The sequence below is a fragment of the Pristis pectinata genome, chromosome 4 (assembly GCF_009764475.1).
Source record: "Pristis pectinata isolate sPriPec2 chromosome 4, sPriPec2.1.pri, whole genome shotgun sequence".
NCBI classification, from domain to species: Eukaryota; Metazoa; Chordata; class Chondrichthyes; order Rhinopristiformes; family Pristidae; genus Pristis; species Pristis pectinata.
This window is the reverse complement of record NC_067408.1, coordinates 32709118-32726634: the sequence shown is the minus strand read 5'-3', so window position 1 is coordinate 32726634 and position 17517 is coordinate 32709118. Positions and strand designations below refer to the sequence as shown.

Genomic DNA, 17517 nt, shown 5'->3' with positions numbered 1-17517 from the left:
AGCTACAATTACAATGTTTAAAAAGCATTTAGACAGGTACCTGGATAGGAAAGATTTAGAGGGATATGGGCCAAACGCAGGCAAATGACATTAGCTCAGGTAGGCAACTTGGTCAGCATGGACGAGTTGGGCCAAAGGGCCTGTTTCCATGCTGTATGACTCTATGACTGACCTTGCCAATGAGGCCCATATCCAGAGAATGAATAAAGAAGACCTTGTTGTGGGTCAGAGTTTACACATAGCTTGGCACAATTAAGCACAGCAGATTTCCCTCTCCAAAGGATACTGTGAACCAGGTGGGTTTTTATGAGAATTTGGTGGTTTCACTGTCACCTAGCTTTTTGAACCTTGATTATTTACATAACAGAATTTAAATTCTCAAGCTACTGTGGATTTTGAACTCTTGTCTACAGTCAATTTCCAGTCGTCTGGATTATTTGACAAATAACAATCACTTAACATTTCCATCTGAAAGGTAGTTTAGTACTTTTGTAAGATTGTTATTTTCTGTCCAATGTTAGCAATAGTTTCTAATAACTAATATTACATTTAAAAAATGGAATAATTAACAATCCAGGAATTTTTACCTCAGGGCAATTTTTCCCTCATCTTTACCTCAAACTTTACGAAAACAGAGTATTATTGTGCACAATTAAAAATGGCAAACTTCTCCTTGGAAAGAACAAACTAAAACTATCAGTTTGAAATCACTGAGGAATTACTTTAAAATTTAATGATAATTAGGAAGAAAAACAAAAAAGGTTGGCATTTCAATGTTCTAGTCAATTACATCTATTTACAGATTTGTGAAGTTATAAGCATTTGGTACATTTTACCTAATTTTGGTTAACTTCCAATATTCATTCTATTTTGGTATATCATTATGTTATGCATTTATTGTCAAATGTCAAATACTAGATTATTTCAATGCCTGATAAATTATTTTAGAACTACAAAACTCACTTCTGTTGCTGAACTTCATTTTGGAGCAATACACTTAAATAACAGATGATAATTATGGAGTGATTTTAAAGACTGCTCATGGTGCAGAGGATCATTTAACGAGAGCACGGATCACAGGATTAGACATACAAGTCAGTGTGCTCAACAAACCTTGCTATGAATATGGAAGTCATTAAAATTTAATCTTACATTCTCATGATGTAAATATATCTTATGTATTGTGATCCTTCAGAAATTAAAGATGCTATCAGAAAAAGATGCACTTTTCAAAAAATGTGTCTTTATCTGATACTATGACAGTCTACCAAATCATTAGAAAAATATAGCTCAATACAGCAAATAAAAAGTTATTTTTCAGATTTTGTTTTGTATAGTCCAAGGAAATTCCTAGAGAAGATTTCTATCATCGGGAAATATCTTATTTGTATGTTCATGCCTCCAGATAAGTAAGTTGCATTTACATACAGTTCACCTTGAGTATAAAGACAGAAAAATAACTTGGTGAACCAAAATCCATTTCAGCTTGATGCATAAGGCAGAAGGGGGTTTCAGAGAAACAAGCAAACACTAGTTTTCAAAGGCATGTACTCTCTACCTTGTTTCTAATTCCTACAGATATGTGCTATGTATTGCAAACCGGGGTGAGATGGTCTTCCAAAGGGAATGCCAATAAAACAGCCACTGAAAAAGAACAAAGTGTATTCCACCAATTCCTATGAAGACATTTTATCCCTGATTACAACATATTGACAACTAACAGAAGAGTTATAATATATTTGATAAAAGAATGAAGAACTCACGCAGCCCAATATTAGTTAAATGTGCCCATATTTTTGTCACAAATTAAGTTTAAAAACAGTAAAGATCAAGACTAAATGGCTGGTAGTGAGTTAATAATCTATTTCACATCTCTTATTTTTAGTTGCATGGAATTTGGCCAGTTACCTTGTTTGTGAGCCAAAGGTGACACATTAATATCACAAACTGTGTGCATTCAATTCCATTTATCTGTCTTTTCATCTTCAACAGTAATTAAATTGACCACGAGAATGTTGATTGACAGCCGACTTTAACATGTCTCATTATATTTGAAGTGTGAGACAAACAGTTTCCACAAAAAGCTCTGCACTGGTAATTGTTAATCTTGCACCTAATAATCTTTTATGGCACATGTATGACTACAATGATTTCCATTTCACTTTAATGATAGTTTTCTGGTCTTGTATTAATATTTCTTTTGTAGTTTTATTTCCTCAGGATACTTTCTCATTTTCTCCAATTTGCACCATTTTCATAATATTTTAACAAAATAAATCACAACCTTTGATGAAATAAGAAGACGCGGAGCTATTATAATGAAACAAACTGGCTTCAGTCAATGGATGTGCCCTTACATAAAATGTGAACTTTCCAGGCATCTAAACACTCAGATTGCATAATCAATCAAAAAGCTTTTACTAGTGTTGCAGCCAAGTTAAAGTAACCAAACAAAACCCAATTATAAAACAGTAAAACCTATCAGATTATCATTTCATAATTATACAAATTTGGTCCACAATTATCTCATCACAAGTGCATACTGTTCAACCACCAGTCCATAGGCATTCTATACAATATTATTGGACTCCTTGCATCTCATGACTTTCTAAATCAAAGAGATAGGCCAATGACCTACTTTTAAACCCATCTATGGCACTCCTCAACTAGAACAGCAGACAAAATGCCTCACCTTTCCTTACTCTTGACAAACACATTTACTCACCCTGATTCAGTTGTAGCCAATACCTCACTCAAATGGAATTCACTGAGGAGGATAAGTACCTTAAATTGTGCATTATATACATTTGTTGCCTCTGCACCTAAGTGAAATAGCATTCAAGAAGAAAAATGCACTACAGACTCAAAATAACAATAAATCAGTTAATGAACTGTAAGTTTAAGGACTTACCTATAAAAATAAGAGCACCCTCTCACTGTATTATGACTGAAATATTCCTGTGTCTTTTCATTTCCAAAGTCTTCCAAGGGATCTGACCATAAAAGATCACACATAGGACCAAATGCTGGTGGCTCTTTAAATCTGTCTAACTGTGAAAAGAAAAATATTGCATTGTCATTCTGTTTTGTCTAATGGGAGAAAAAAACTTTCAATTTCAATAATCACACACCAGAAAATCAAAATCTGTTCAGTCCACTTCATACACAAAATATTGGTGGAATATTTTTCCCAATATAACTGTCTTGAAAATCAGACAATCTACTTCAAAGCGGTGCTTCACAGTGGAAGAATGAGAAATTGATATTGAGGCAATGGAGGAGGTATCATATGATCAGAACCTTGGTCAAAGACTTTGATGTTAAAGAAGCTATTGCAGGAGATGTAAGGGCAGTGTTTCAGGAAAGGGATTCCAGTCCCAGAATATTTTCATCAAGTTTTGTGAATAATGCAAATAGATAAGTCACATTTGCTAGTTCACATTTGCTAGTTCAATAACTTTCTACGAAAATCATTGAATATCTAGGTCTTTGCATGAGGCTTCACAGCAATAGTTAACGGACCTGCAGTCACAAATGAAAGCATAAAGTACCATGATTAAATATTGCTAATATCTATACTGTTCCTCATCAGGAGCAAGTTCTGTGTGGAAAAAACAATACAACTGACACACAAATTACAGTGTAGAGAAATACATTTCCTCCTACCTCTTCTGATCCATCTGTCTGCATCTACTGTTGACTGTTTTAGTTAAAATATTTTGGCCCAGAAAATTAATCACACTTAAATTGTTACATGAGTTCCATCTGCCTGGCATTTGAGAGCTACAAGTACTATGGAATTTTGGATAAAAGGAGGAAAGAGGGAGGTGAGGAGTGAAAGCATTCAGTGGCATCTGATAGTAGTTCACAGATTTACTTTGAACATGGATAGAGAACACTTGTTCTTCCTGGTTCTACAATAAATGAAGTGAAAATTCACCTTTCCTGCCACAGCTTCCAGTGGTCCCTCCCAAGTCAAACATCAAAATCCTGCTGAGAATCTCATTTAATGGGACATTTCATACTCCATGTTTAAAAATAAAAGAAGCTTTTTTGGAGTAATACAGTTGCAATTTTATTCAGGAGCAGACCATTACTGCATCTAAGATATATCAATATTGATATTACTTTACATCCATAATTAAATGAAGGAGGTTGCTTCACTGTTTTGTCTTCTAAAAGTTTGAATGATTGGCAACTGCACAAGATGGATGAAATACCTGTTTTGCAACTAGAGGGCATGAAACTCAGCAGACTTTTACTAAGATATACATGTTCAAGATTGGGCTCTTCTTTCACCACTGCAAACCTGACAATAAAAGTCTTCCATTAATTTGAGTGGAAATTCAATCATCAGAATTTCCTGGGAGCAGTAAGCCATCTTGCTGTTCCCTGATCTGCTTAGTCTGCACTTATCTGGAGTGGATCTTCCAACGGCAACTTGGTGAATGGCACTGCCTCTGATATGACCTGTGAGATCTTGCAAAGGACAAGGCTTCCACATGTAAATTCCCACATTAACAGATTTAACGCTTCACAAGATTCACCTGCTGTCAAGACTGGTAAAAGGATGTGAATATCTCTGACATTAAAATCATTCAAAAACCCTTAAAATTAATTATAGTACTAAAATAGCTTATTTTTAAAATTGCAAATTTAAAAATGAATGCATAAAGATACCAAACAATTAAGTATGCATAAGAGTTAATCTTCCAAAAGGACAAGGGCTTCAGCCACATGGAAATACCAGCACTTGTAGACTACTCTCCAATTTGTGTACACTCCTAATTAGGAAACCTATTGCTGGTTCTTCATCATCACTGTGTCTATATCCTAGAACTTCCCATGCAATATTATTGGGTCAGCTCCTTTCACCAACAGGACCATAGTGATTTAAAAGGTGGCTCACCACACCTTCTCAAGAGCAGTTAGAAATGAGCAATAAATGCTAGCCTTGCCAGCCATGCCAATATCCCAACAAATGAACAAATAAAAACAAAACTGCCAATGAACTTGCTGGCAATCATGATGCTTTCATTTGGCAACTGGCTTCTATGCCAACTGAATTTTCCCTTTGTTAGTTCAAGAAGGGAGTTCATCACCAATTGCAAAGGAATGTTGATGGACATTAACTGTTGGCTTTGACAGCAAAATCCCATAAATGAAAAAAAATGAAGGGAGAAGGGCACAGAGGAGGATGCCACATCCACTAACCATCCCCTGGTGGGAATCCATGTGTGTTTAGTCATAAGGAAAAAGGTACAACATTCCTAAAATCAGTCTGCAATTCCCAAATGAAGTTTGCTACATTTTCAAGCCAAAACCACATCCAAAGTTCAAGCAGGCACAGATTTGCTAGAATGTGTCATGGTCAGGTTCCCCATCAACTTTTAAGCATTGGGTTCCTTCCAAGTCAGGACTGGATATACATGGATCATAGTCCAGTTTGCCATGCACTGTTGCTTAAGGAACAAAAATTGAAATGACTGAGCCACAGGTTCTTTAAAGTTGGACTACATTTGAAATCATGAGACACAAGCTAGTGCTATAATCTGGAGCCAAAAAAACACACCATTGGAGGAACTCAGAAAGTCAGGAAGCATCCATGGAGGCAGAGGAATGGTCAACATTTCGGGTCAAGACCTTGCATCAGGTCTGAGAGTGTTGAGGGGAGATAGCCAGTATAAAGAGGTGAGGATAAAGGGTGGAATTGGGAGACAGCAGCTGGTGGATGACAGGTAGAAACAGATAAGGAGAGAAAAATATGGCATATGGATCACCAGAGCAGTAGAACATTAATAACGTTGCATTGCTGCAGTTCAAGATGACTAGCAAAATGTATCATGCAAGCAAGTTAAACTTGCGCTTCAGAGAATCTGCTTAATAGAGACAAAAAGCTTCTCAGTTTCAAAAAGAACTCATCACTGCTTTTGATTATAGAAAATCCAACACCAAGTCTATGTAAAATAAATTACATGGAAATTGACTGTAAAGTACTTGAAGCATTTTTGAAGAAACTAATAACTAGCCAGAAAATTGAGATTGGTCTTTGAAAGTCTGAATTCAGCATTGCCTATGAGAGGCAAAACATGTTTCTGAGAGCCAATAAAATGAAGATGCTGGAAATCTGAAATGAAACAGGAAATGCAGAAACATATAACAGGTCAGACAGCTTCAGCAAGAAATGTTAACTGTTTCTCTTTCCTCAGATGCTGCCTGATATGCTGAGCATTTCCAACATTTTCTGTCCTTATTAAAAGAAACATTGCATGATGGGACACAGGTAGTGTCACGTACCAGCAACAAAAGAAAAACACCAAGTCATGTATAAGTGTTAGAAACTATTTTATTCATAACTACTTAAGATAATAAGAAAAATAAAAGTAAAAATGTTAGATCTTAAACATTAACCCCTAAACTAAACTCAAAGTGTGTGTATGGCAAATTCCCAAACTCCAAGTCCAGGAATAGTCCTCAAAGTTCAGTTCAGCAAGCCATAAGGTGAAACGTGAGCAAAGACTTCTGCAAAACCACCGTTGACTGAAGAGAAAATGTAGAGAGAAAATAGAGAGAAATTATGAAATCCAAATGTTCCACGATGGAACCCATAAGACACCTCAATCACTGATGATCTCCATTCCTTTGTTCTGAAGTATCTGCCACCCCGAAAGGCATCCGAGACATGGCCGTCCACACAAATACCTGTTTCCTTGTACAGGTTAACGACAAAGTGGACTCCACTGGATTATTCCAAAAATCCATATGTGGATTGTAGTGACAGACACAGTTATTGTTTTCCATCCATCGATACAGAGACCAGCAGGCAGGGTGTCTCTCTCCCTCTCTCTCTTCTCTGACTGACTGCTCCAAAACGTCAGCACGTCGTTATCTCCTGTTGTCATCGTAATCACGCCACACACACACACAACTGTGCTCTGTCTTAAAGGGACATTCACCAATAGTAACTTAATCCGTAACAGTAGTAAGCCACATCTATTGTATATGAGCAGCAAGGTTGAAATTGATAAAATGAGTCAACTGTTACAAACTTGGATGTACATTGAAGCTCAAATTTTCTGCATGCGCTACAATATTTACCTATAATTGAGGACTCAGTGACCACAGCTGAGCAAGCTATTGGAATAAGTAGCTTTTTTTTTGACAATGGCACTTATAAATTAGTCAAATGAAGATTGAATTATGAATTCAGGGTGATCTATGATGTTTCCCCAAAATCCACAGTGTCAGTTGTTTTTAGCATTAATAAGAACATTTAACTTTGTGACTTGAATTTTACTGTAAAATCTAGCAAGGTGACATAGCAATGTTAAAATTTGTGATCTAGTTGAATCTATCTGTTTAACACATGTGCACTCCTTCAATCCCTCCAGAAACAGACTAATTTAACACTAGATGTCCAAAATTTAGCTTGATTCACAGACTATTTTATTCCACAAGAAATAGCACATTGAAGATCACTGTTGCTTATTTTATTTGGTTCAACTTATTTTGGCAATTTATGAAAATAAGGAAAATGTATCAGTTTCCTAAATCAGCAAGTTATCCTACATAACAAGTAAATTAAATTCTTATAGTCAGACCACCCTGCCTCCCTGGAACATCATGGATGTAAATTTGTCCTTCATACCACACACTTTTGGTTGCTATATGTATAGATCCTGGTCCAAAATGCTGCTGATCAATTGTGAATCAGATCAAGAACCTGTAGCAGACATTATAAATGATGGTAGATAATTAAACAACTAACAGAAGAATGCTCCATAGATGTTCCAAAACTCAATAATGCCTGAGCCCAGCAGGTGAGTCCAAAAGACAGGGTTATAGCATTTGCTATTATCTTCAGCCATAAGTGCCAAATTGGTTGGTTCATTGTGGCCTTCTCCTGAGATACAAATTATGTTAGAAGCATTCTTTCACCATTTTGAATAATTCCATGTGCTATCAAGGAATCGTTGAACATGTGAGATACAGATAGCACTGTAAGTCCTGACCAGATCCTGGCTGTAGTACTGAAGACTTGTTCTGGAACTTGTTCTATCTGTCACGAGTTGTTTTTGTGAAGTTACAATACTGATATCCCACCTTCAATGTCACAGAGAGCTGCAGAAATCCAATTACAACCCCTCATCCCTTCGGCTCACTCATCAGGTCTTGTACATCAAAGTAGCGTTTGGTCATTTGGTTGAGAATGACAGCATGGAGCAATAACAAAACTGAAGCTACAGGGAAGCAGGAAGCAAATTCTCTGTCTGAAGCCATGCCTGGTACAAAAGATGGCTGCAGTTGTCAGAAGCCAATCATCTCAGCTCCAGGGCATCACTTTATTAAATCAGCAAGCTATTCCTCTTCACAAACAAAATAAATTCTTACCATCAGAACAGGTCAGTGTTCTCAGCCTCTTCAATTTCTTTCTCAATAACTATCTCCCCATCAGTAGGTCTGAAGTGAAAATGTCTATGGATGATTGTGTAACTTTCAATTCTATTCACTGGTCCACATATAACAAAGCAATCTTTGAGAGGTAGAGTTGAACCACATCCCCTCAATTTTCAAATCAGGACCCATCACTGTCTGCCCTAATATCAACATCCTGAGGTCACCAGAAACAACTGGACCAGCCAGCTCACCAGCTCAGAGAGTGAACGTAATGCAGTGTGTGACTCATCTTTGACTCCCAAATCCTTTGCGCCATTCACATAACACAAAGCAGGAGTTTGATGGAACATTCTCCACTTGTCTGAATGAGTGCAACTTCAACAACACGCGAGAAGCTTGATACCATCTAGAACAAAGCAGCTCTTTTGAATTTGAACACTTGCACCATGAAGCAAGGGAGCACCATCTGCAAGATGCAGTGCAGCAACTTGCTTCCTCTTCGTCAACAATGCCTTCTAAACCTAGTTAGAAGAAGAGCCGGAGGAGCATGGGAAAGACATCACCTGTAATTTCTCTCCCCTGTCATGTATCACCCTGATTGGAAATTTTTTTACCATTCATTCATTATAGCCAGTTGTTAATCCTTACTCAACAACACTGTGGGAACACCATCACAAAAACTGCAGCTGTTCATGGAGGTTCATTATTACTTTTTCCAAGGCTATGTAGATAGAAAATTGGCCAAGTAACAGGCAACAGAGAGTAGTCATAAAACATTGTTCTTTGGACTGGAGGAAAGTGTAAAGTGGAGTTGCCTGGTGGTTAGTACTAGGATAATTGCATTTCTCATTATATAGTAATGTTTTGGACTTCACTGAACAGGACACAATTTCCAAACTTCCAGATAACACAAAACTTGTAGGCCAAGTGAACTGTGAGAAGGACAACAATAGATTTCAAGAAGCTATAGAGAGGCTGGTGGATTAGGCAGCTAGGTGGCTGATGGAGTCTAATGCTGACAAGTTTGAATTGTTATGTTCAGTGGGAAGAATGGGAAAAGACAATATATATGAGAAGGCACAATTCTAAAAGGGAGAGAAGAACAGAGGGATCTGGGGTGTATGTGCATAGTCAGTTGAAAGCTGCAAGGCAGATTGGGAAAGTGCTTAAAAAAGCACAGGGAATCCTAGAGAGACACAGGAGACGACAGATGCTGGAATCTGGAGCAACAAACAATCTGCTGGAGGAACTCAGTGGGTCGAGCAGCATCTGTGGGAGGAAAGAAATTGTGCAGGGTTTCGACCCGAAAGGTTGACAATTTCTTTCCTCCCACAGATGCTGCTCAACCCGCTGAATTCCTCCAGCTGGTTGTTTGTTGCTGCAGTGAATCTTAGGCATTATATACAGAGGTCTAGAGTAAAAGAACAAAGAAGTTGTGATGAACCTCTCAAACACACTGGCTTGGCCATTAACTGGAACACTGTATCCAGTTCTGGTGGTCACACTTTGGCAAAATTGCAAAAGATTCAGAAAAGGTGCAGAAAAATTATCAATATGATTCCAAGGATGAGAAACATTAGTTACATGGATAGACTGCAGAAACTGTATGTGTTTTCTTTGAAGCAGAAGAGATTGCAAAGGGATTTAACTGAGGTATATAAAATCATTAAGAGTAAATACTGGGTAGATAATGAGAAAGGATGAATCTGCCTTCACTACCAGACCTTTCCTTATGTAATTTCTAGTTCTTCTACCAAACACTTTGATTCCATGTTCCTTGCTCTTGATCCTTCCACCAATGGGAACAGTCTATCCAGTCTTTACTCTTCATGATTTTATATTTCTCAATTAAATCCCTTTGCAACCTTTCCTGTTTCAAAAGTGAGTTAGGTAATTACCTGAAAGGAAAGAACCTGTAGTCCCATGGGGAGAGTGCAGGGGAGCAGGACCAGCTGGATTGCTCTTACAATCAGCCAGTACAGATCTGTGGCCTCCTTTCATGGTACATCCATTCTATGATCCTATGAATTAGGGATGAGCCTTAAATGCTGACCAGGTTGATCTCATACTTTGAAGATCAGTCTCAAGTAGATCTAGGACTAAAAGGCCTGGCTTCAGAGCCCACCGGCTCGAAATGTACAGACAGGTCCCTTGATATTCTTTGGAGCTCAATCCCCATCCCATAAACATAGTAATTCACTTTGTACTATTTCTTCCACCTCCAAAATGATTCAAGTACCAAATATATTTTCCCTTTTCCTTTCAGCATTCCATCTGCAGAATTCTAGTCCGAACTTCCAATACCTCTAATTGTTATGTTGATATTCCAGAACCTTCCTATGTGAGTGCACCTTAGTGCACATCAATGTCCAGGGCTCTTTATTTTGAGAGACGATTCTTGCACATTCTCTGATCTAATACTGCTTATAATGCAGTATTTCATACACTGGGGAAAACAAATGTAAATCCAGTGATTAATTTGTTGACAAGTTTACTGTCTATAAGCAAAATCCAGAGACATCTGTTTAACAGATTCTTATTCTGAAATTTCTCTCTTGGTTGATGTAATTGAAGCTCAATTGAAGAACATCACATTCTTAAACTGGGTACTTGGCAAGCTTTGGAACTTAACTTTAATGATTTCAAATCATTTCACTGGTTAAAATTGTGATGACAGTTTCTGCTCCTAAAGCCATACAAATGAAAAGAGCTTAACCATATTATTTATGACATTGGGTTTCTGAAAAAACAGAATGTGTACCAACAATCTTGGGGATTATCAATGGAGTGTGTTGAAGTTTTGGTATGTGATCCCTAATTGTTGTGGTCTACACGCCAGGCATTGACTTGCTTTATTCTTCCATCAAACTTCTGGATGTCTGCAGTACTGGTTTACAAGGTTTTCATGCCTTTTAGTTCAGCCTCCATGTTTTAAATATTTGCCTCATTTGTGCTAATTCTTTGTTTTCTCTGTTCATGCTTTCTTTGGTCTAAATCTATTACTTCTTCAGTTGGTTAACTATTGCACTTTCTCCACATAATCAAATTACTTCTCAATGTTCTTCTACCTCCACTTCCCTTGTTGTGTTGCTTATTGTAAGTTGTTTATATGGAACTTCATCCAGTTTAAAAACTGGAAGATTGTCACATTATAAAATAGTAAACCAAAATAGTGAAGAACTCGCCTTTTTTATCATCCAAGGTGTGTATTTCAGGGGAAAGGCCTCCATGTACACAAAGAAATTGTTGGTTCATCAGTGCAGCAAGAGGAAGGCAGTCGAATGCTTCCATACATGCATCATATATCTGTTCTGAATACTTGATTTTACCTGAGAAGAAAAGGTCCACTTGATTTTAATACAATGAAAATGGTTAAAATTTTAAAATATAATAAAAACCATCATGAAAAACTATAACATTTTTATAAAGATAAAGATGATGGGTCAGGCCACTTTGAAGACAATTTTTAACTTTAGCACCAAATGATAATCTGAAGCAGTGAATTGCCACACCATGGACCAAAGAAACCTTATAACTAGGGAAAATGAATACTATTAATGAAGAAGGGCAGCATAATGACAAAGCTAGTAAATCTGTTGCCTCACAGCTCCAGTGACCAAGGTTCAATCCTGACCTCCAGTGCTGTCTGTGTTGAGTTTACACTTTCTCCCTGTGACTGTGTTGGTTTTCCACAGGTTCTCTGATTTCCTCCCACATCTCAAAGACATGCAGGTTGTTGGGTTAATTCCCAACTATAAATGGCCTCCCGATAAGATAAGATAAGATAAGATAAGATAAGATAAGATAGATAAGATAAGATAAGATAAGATAAGATAAGATAAGATAAGATGAAGGGTAGAATCTAAGGAGGAGTTTATGGAAATAAGGGGAGAATAGGCTAAAGTGAAAATATTGGCAGGGGAATGAGATTCTGTGAATCAGCAAGGACTCAATGGGCCAAAATGGCCTCCTTCTATGTTATAAGACAATAGAGAAATAAGAAGATGTGGATCCAGGTGATTCAAAGAGCAAGGGGAAAGTACAGATACTGGGCCTCCCATACTGTAAAAGGACTGGATGGGATAGAGTTTGTCAAATGTGTTCAGGAAAGCTTCCTTAATCAATATATAGAGGTCCCAACTAGAGAGAGCGCGATACTGGATCTCCTCTTAGGGAATGAGACAGGGCAGGAGAAAGAAGGTGAAAGGGGAACACTTTGGATCTAGTGATCATAATTCCATTAGTTTCAAGATAATTATGGAGAAGGATAGAACTAGTCCTAGGGATAAGATTCTAAACTGGAGGAAGGCCAATTTTGATGGCATCAGAACGGATCTGGGATATCATTGGGATAGGTTGTTTTCCAGCAAAGAGATGCTTGGTAAGTGGGAGGCCTTCAAAAGTGAAATATTGGGAGTACAGAATCTGTATGTTCCTGTTAGAACAAAAGGCATGGCTAATAGGTTTAGGGAACCTTGGTTATCACGGTATATTGGGACCTTGGGAAAGAAAAAGAAGATGGTGTGTATCAGGTCTAGGCAGTTAGGTTAAAATGAGGCACTTGAGGAGTATAAGAAGTGCAAGAGAACACTTAAGAGAGAAATCAGGAGGGATAAAAGAGGACGAGGTTGCTCTGACAAACAAGGTGAAAGAGAATCCCAAGGGTTTCTACTGCTATATTAAGAGCAAAAGGATAGTAAGGGACAAAATTGGTCCTCTTGCAGATCAGCATGGACATCTATGCATGGAGCCAAAAGAGATGGGAGAGATCTTAAATGAATTTTTTGCATCTGTATTTGCTCGAGAGACAGACACAGAGTCTATAGAATGGAGGAGAAAGAGTAGTGAGATCATGGACTGTATCCGGATTATGGAGGAGGAGGTGCTTGCTGCCTTGAGGCGAATTAGGGTGGATAAATCCCCAGGGCATCATGAGGCATCCCCTCGGACCTTGTGGAGGCTAGTGCAGGGGCCCTGGCAGAGATATTTAAAACATCCTTAGCCACGGGTGAGGTGCCAGAGGACTGGAGGATAGCTAGTGTTGTTCCTTTGTTTAAGAAAGGCTCTAAGAATAAACTGTGTGTTCCTTTGTTTAAGAAAGGCTCTAAGAATAAACTGGGAAATTATAGGCTGAAGAGCCTGACGTCAGTTGTGGGTAAATTATTGGAAAGTATTCTGAGGGAAAGGATATACAAGTATTTGGATAGACAGGGCCTGATTAGGGATAGTCAACATGGCTTTGTGTGTGGCAGGTCATGTCTGACCAATCTTATAGTTTTTTGAGGAGGTTACCAGGAAGGTTGATAAAGGGAAAGCAGTGGACGTTGTCTACATGGACTTTAGCAAGGCCTTTAACAAAGTCCCGCATGGGAGGCTGGTCCAGAAGATTAAGTCGCTTGACATTCAGGATGAAGTAGTCAATTGGATTCAACGTTGGCTTAGCGGGAGAAGCCAGAGAGTGGTAGTGGATGGTTGTCTCTCTGATTAGAGGCCTGTGACTAGTGGTGTGCCACAAGGATCGGTACTGGGCCTGTTGTTGTTTATAATCTATATTAATGATTTAGATGATAACGTGGTAAACTGGATCAGCAAATTTGCAGATGACACCAAGATCGGGGGTGTAGTGGACAGTGAGGAAGGCTATCAAAGCTTGTAAAGTGATCTGGACCAGCTGAGAGAATGGGCTGAAAAATGGCAGATGGAATTTCATGCAGACAAGTGGGAGATGATGCACTTTGGGAAGACAAACCAGGGTAAGATTTACACAGAGAATGGTTGGGCACCAGGTGTGCGGGGAATACAGATCCATAATTCCTATCACAGGTAGATAGGATTGTAAAGAGAGCTTTTGGCACATTGGCCTTCGTAAATCAGGGCACTGAGTACAGGAGTTGGAATGTTATGTTGAAGTTGTATAAGACATTGCTGAGGCCAAATTTAGAGTATTGTGTGCAGTTCTGGTCACCTGCCTACATCAATAAGCTTGAAGGAGTGCAGCGAAAATTCACATAGATGTTGCCGGGACTTGAGGACCTGAGTTACAGGGACAGGTTATAGGTTAGGACTTTATTCCCTGGAGCACAGGAGAATGAGGGGAGATCTTTTAGAAGTATACAAAATTATGAAGGGTATAGATAGGGTGAATGCTTGCAGTCTTTTTTCCTAAGGTTGGGTGAAACTATAACTAGGTTTAGGGTGAAAGGTGAAATATATAAGGGGAATCTGAGGGGGAACTACTTCACTCAGAGGTGATACAAGTGTGGAATGAGCTGCCAGTGGAAGTGATAGATGCAGGCTCATTTGTAACATTTAAGAGAAGTTTGGATAGATGCATGGATGAGAGAGGTATGGAGGGCTATGGTCCAGGTGCAGGTAGATGGGACTAGGCAGAAAACCAGACCGATGTGGACTAGATGGGCCGAAGGGCCTGTTTCTGCACTGTAGTGCTCTAACTGCATTTAACCTTGAACATGGGTGATGATGGTTTTCTTACCTGTGACAGCAGCAAAGAAAATTGCCGACAACTCTAAAGTTATAGCAATCATTTGAATAGAAAGAAATTCAAGCAGGGTCAACCCTACATATAGGCTCTGAGGTCAGTTTTCCAAAGATATGCACACATATGTTACTATGTAAGATGCAATCTTCATTTCTATGAACATCAAGGAACATTTTCTTTGTTACTGAGGTCAATGCAGTTTGTGATACTTGTGAAGCTGGATTTCTGGTGGTAGTGGTGGACAAATCTAGCCAAGTAGGACAGTTTGTTCACTGCTTAATTTGCAAAACCCATTGAAATGGTGACAATTGGAATTGAGTATCTGGCCTTCTACTGTGAAGCATTGTACATGTGGCACATGGGAGGTAACATGTTATTCAGACAGATGCCTCATAAAAATCACCAGCTTCAAACCCCTTCTAAGTTGTTAGAAAATGACAACTCACCTCAGTTCCATGACACTCTTTAATGATATGAGAGAGAAAGCATGCAATACCTCTCAGCAACCCCTTATGCAAGTTCCCTTGTGAGCACATTGAATGAAGTCTGAACTGAATTTAAACAGTCTGCCAGCATTCATTTTCTAGACGTGTACATAGATAATGCACTTTTGTGAATGGCCTGAAATATACAGGCTGCCATTAAAATCATATCTCACCAACAAATCACCGTATTTAGGAGAATTGAGGAAACTAACATATAAAGAAAAAAATATTTTGTACCTTTGATTTATTCTGTCAAATCTATTACTTTCTAACTATTCAACTTTCTCAAGCTTATATATTTATTCAGGCTTCTTTTATTCCAAAAACAATTCTACCCTACCACACTTCACCTTCAATAACAACTGATACCATCATTCTCAAACCCCAAAATTAATTAATAGTTTACTTTTAAATTGATCCTAATTTCTGTGAAATCTGCACACCAAATATGATTTATAAAATTGTGATCTTTGGAAAGGATGATATTAACTTCTGTATCAAGTACAGAAGTATGCTCCATAACCATTGTGGCCGTCTTTACATGCATGAGGTAGTGATGCACTTTTTTGGAAGGTAGTAGTGATTCTAATTAGGCACTCAGCTGAATCTCCTGGGCTATAATAAAATCATGGTTCCAACCTATATAAAAATCTTGACAGCAGCAGTATTAAAAGGGCAGGTAGCATTAAAATTAAAAGGTAAATTATTTGAATTGTTAATGAGAAATACTAAAATATTTTTCAGGATAGAATATGATAATAACTTACATCTGTTACTTCAGCTAATTTTCATATGATAATTCTCAACTCAAAAACATTCTATAAAGCTTAAAGAACAAAACCATTTTCCTATTAGGAATAATGCATTCACAAATGACAATAATTTAATTAGATAAATCAAAATTAAACCTTTCAATACAACTCAAATTATTATTTGTTCAGAAAAAGAATCATTAATAGATACATTTCAATGAATATGCACATATTTATAAGGGTTTCGGTCATGCTCTCATAAATGGTTGCCTTGGACCATAAATTAATGTGATTTCTGTTGGTAACTTTTCCATTACCAATACATCTATTTTGTTATCATTCATTCCATGATCTCTAAGCTTTAATTGGGTTGAAATTGATTTTTAATGTAGCACTTCTTGCAATAATATGCAAAAAGACTGATATTAATGTTTTTACATAAAACATCAAAAATCTTTCTACACATTATTGTAATATTATTGTAACACTGAAAGAAAATTTGGACTTTAAATATTCAAATGTCACTACGTGTTAGACTTTAACAAATTGGAAAATGAACAAAAGTAATGAACAGTTTGATATCTTAAAGGCTGGATCCATTCCACAATGTTTTTTTTACCAAAACAAAGTAGTTTGATTGAACAGGGAATATTCTTTGTTATGATTAGTGAAGTTTTGAGCAATAGGACAGAAAGTCGTTGTGCATCAAACAATTGAAAAGGTTCACAAAGGCTCAGTTAATGAATTTAGGAGAGCAGATTTTTTTATCTGCAGATTTTTGAATAGACAATCCAAATGTGAATTTTATACAATGAAGAGGTAAAAATGATTCTGTTATAAGGATGTAAACAATTCATTATAAAAAAAACTTAATTTTGTTCTTTAATCAACTAAATAGATCTACTTTGCTCATTAATCTTGTGTCATTATTTATTAAATATGCCTTTTTGTAATAATTTTCCTCACATTAATAAAAATGAAAATATAACAAAAGAACTCAAAAGTAATGACAAAAACTCTCCATTCATTACCAAGATATGTTCTGATGGTCACACTAATCACATTACCTGCAAAGTAAATTACATGCAAACAAGAACCATGAATTCTCACACTGAATTAACTCTACAAAATATTACCTTGAAAAATTCATCCATTTATTTGATAATCCCATTTATTTTACGTAGAATAGGGACAATTCAAATTTTGAAATTGTGAATTTAACAACACAGCAGATGAATTTATAAGATGAAAAGAATGACGAGGCATCTTAGCACTTATTGTAAAAGTGATCTGCTGGCCAGAGTTATACATTCTGCAAACATAAAATGTAAAGAAATTACAATAAACAGATGTTAATCTATGAAAATGTATTGTAGTATAAAGA

General features: G+C 37.2%; 1 protein-coding gene across 1 annotated transcript in view; it reads right to left on the bottom strand.

Annotated features, from left to right (window-relative positions):
* ppp3ca (protein phosphatase 3, catalytic subunit, alpha isozyme) overlaps positions 1 to 17517 on the bottom strand; it is a 314158-nt gene that overhangs the window by 79264 nt on the left and 217377 nt on the right. Inside the window, 2 exon segments of the mRNA XM_052015048.1 lie at positions 2912 to 3059; positions 11589 to 11726. Coding sequence (XP_051871008.1) covers positions 2912 to 3059; positions 11589 to 11726 — 286 coding nt within the window.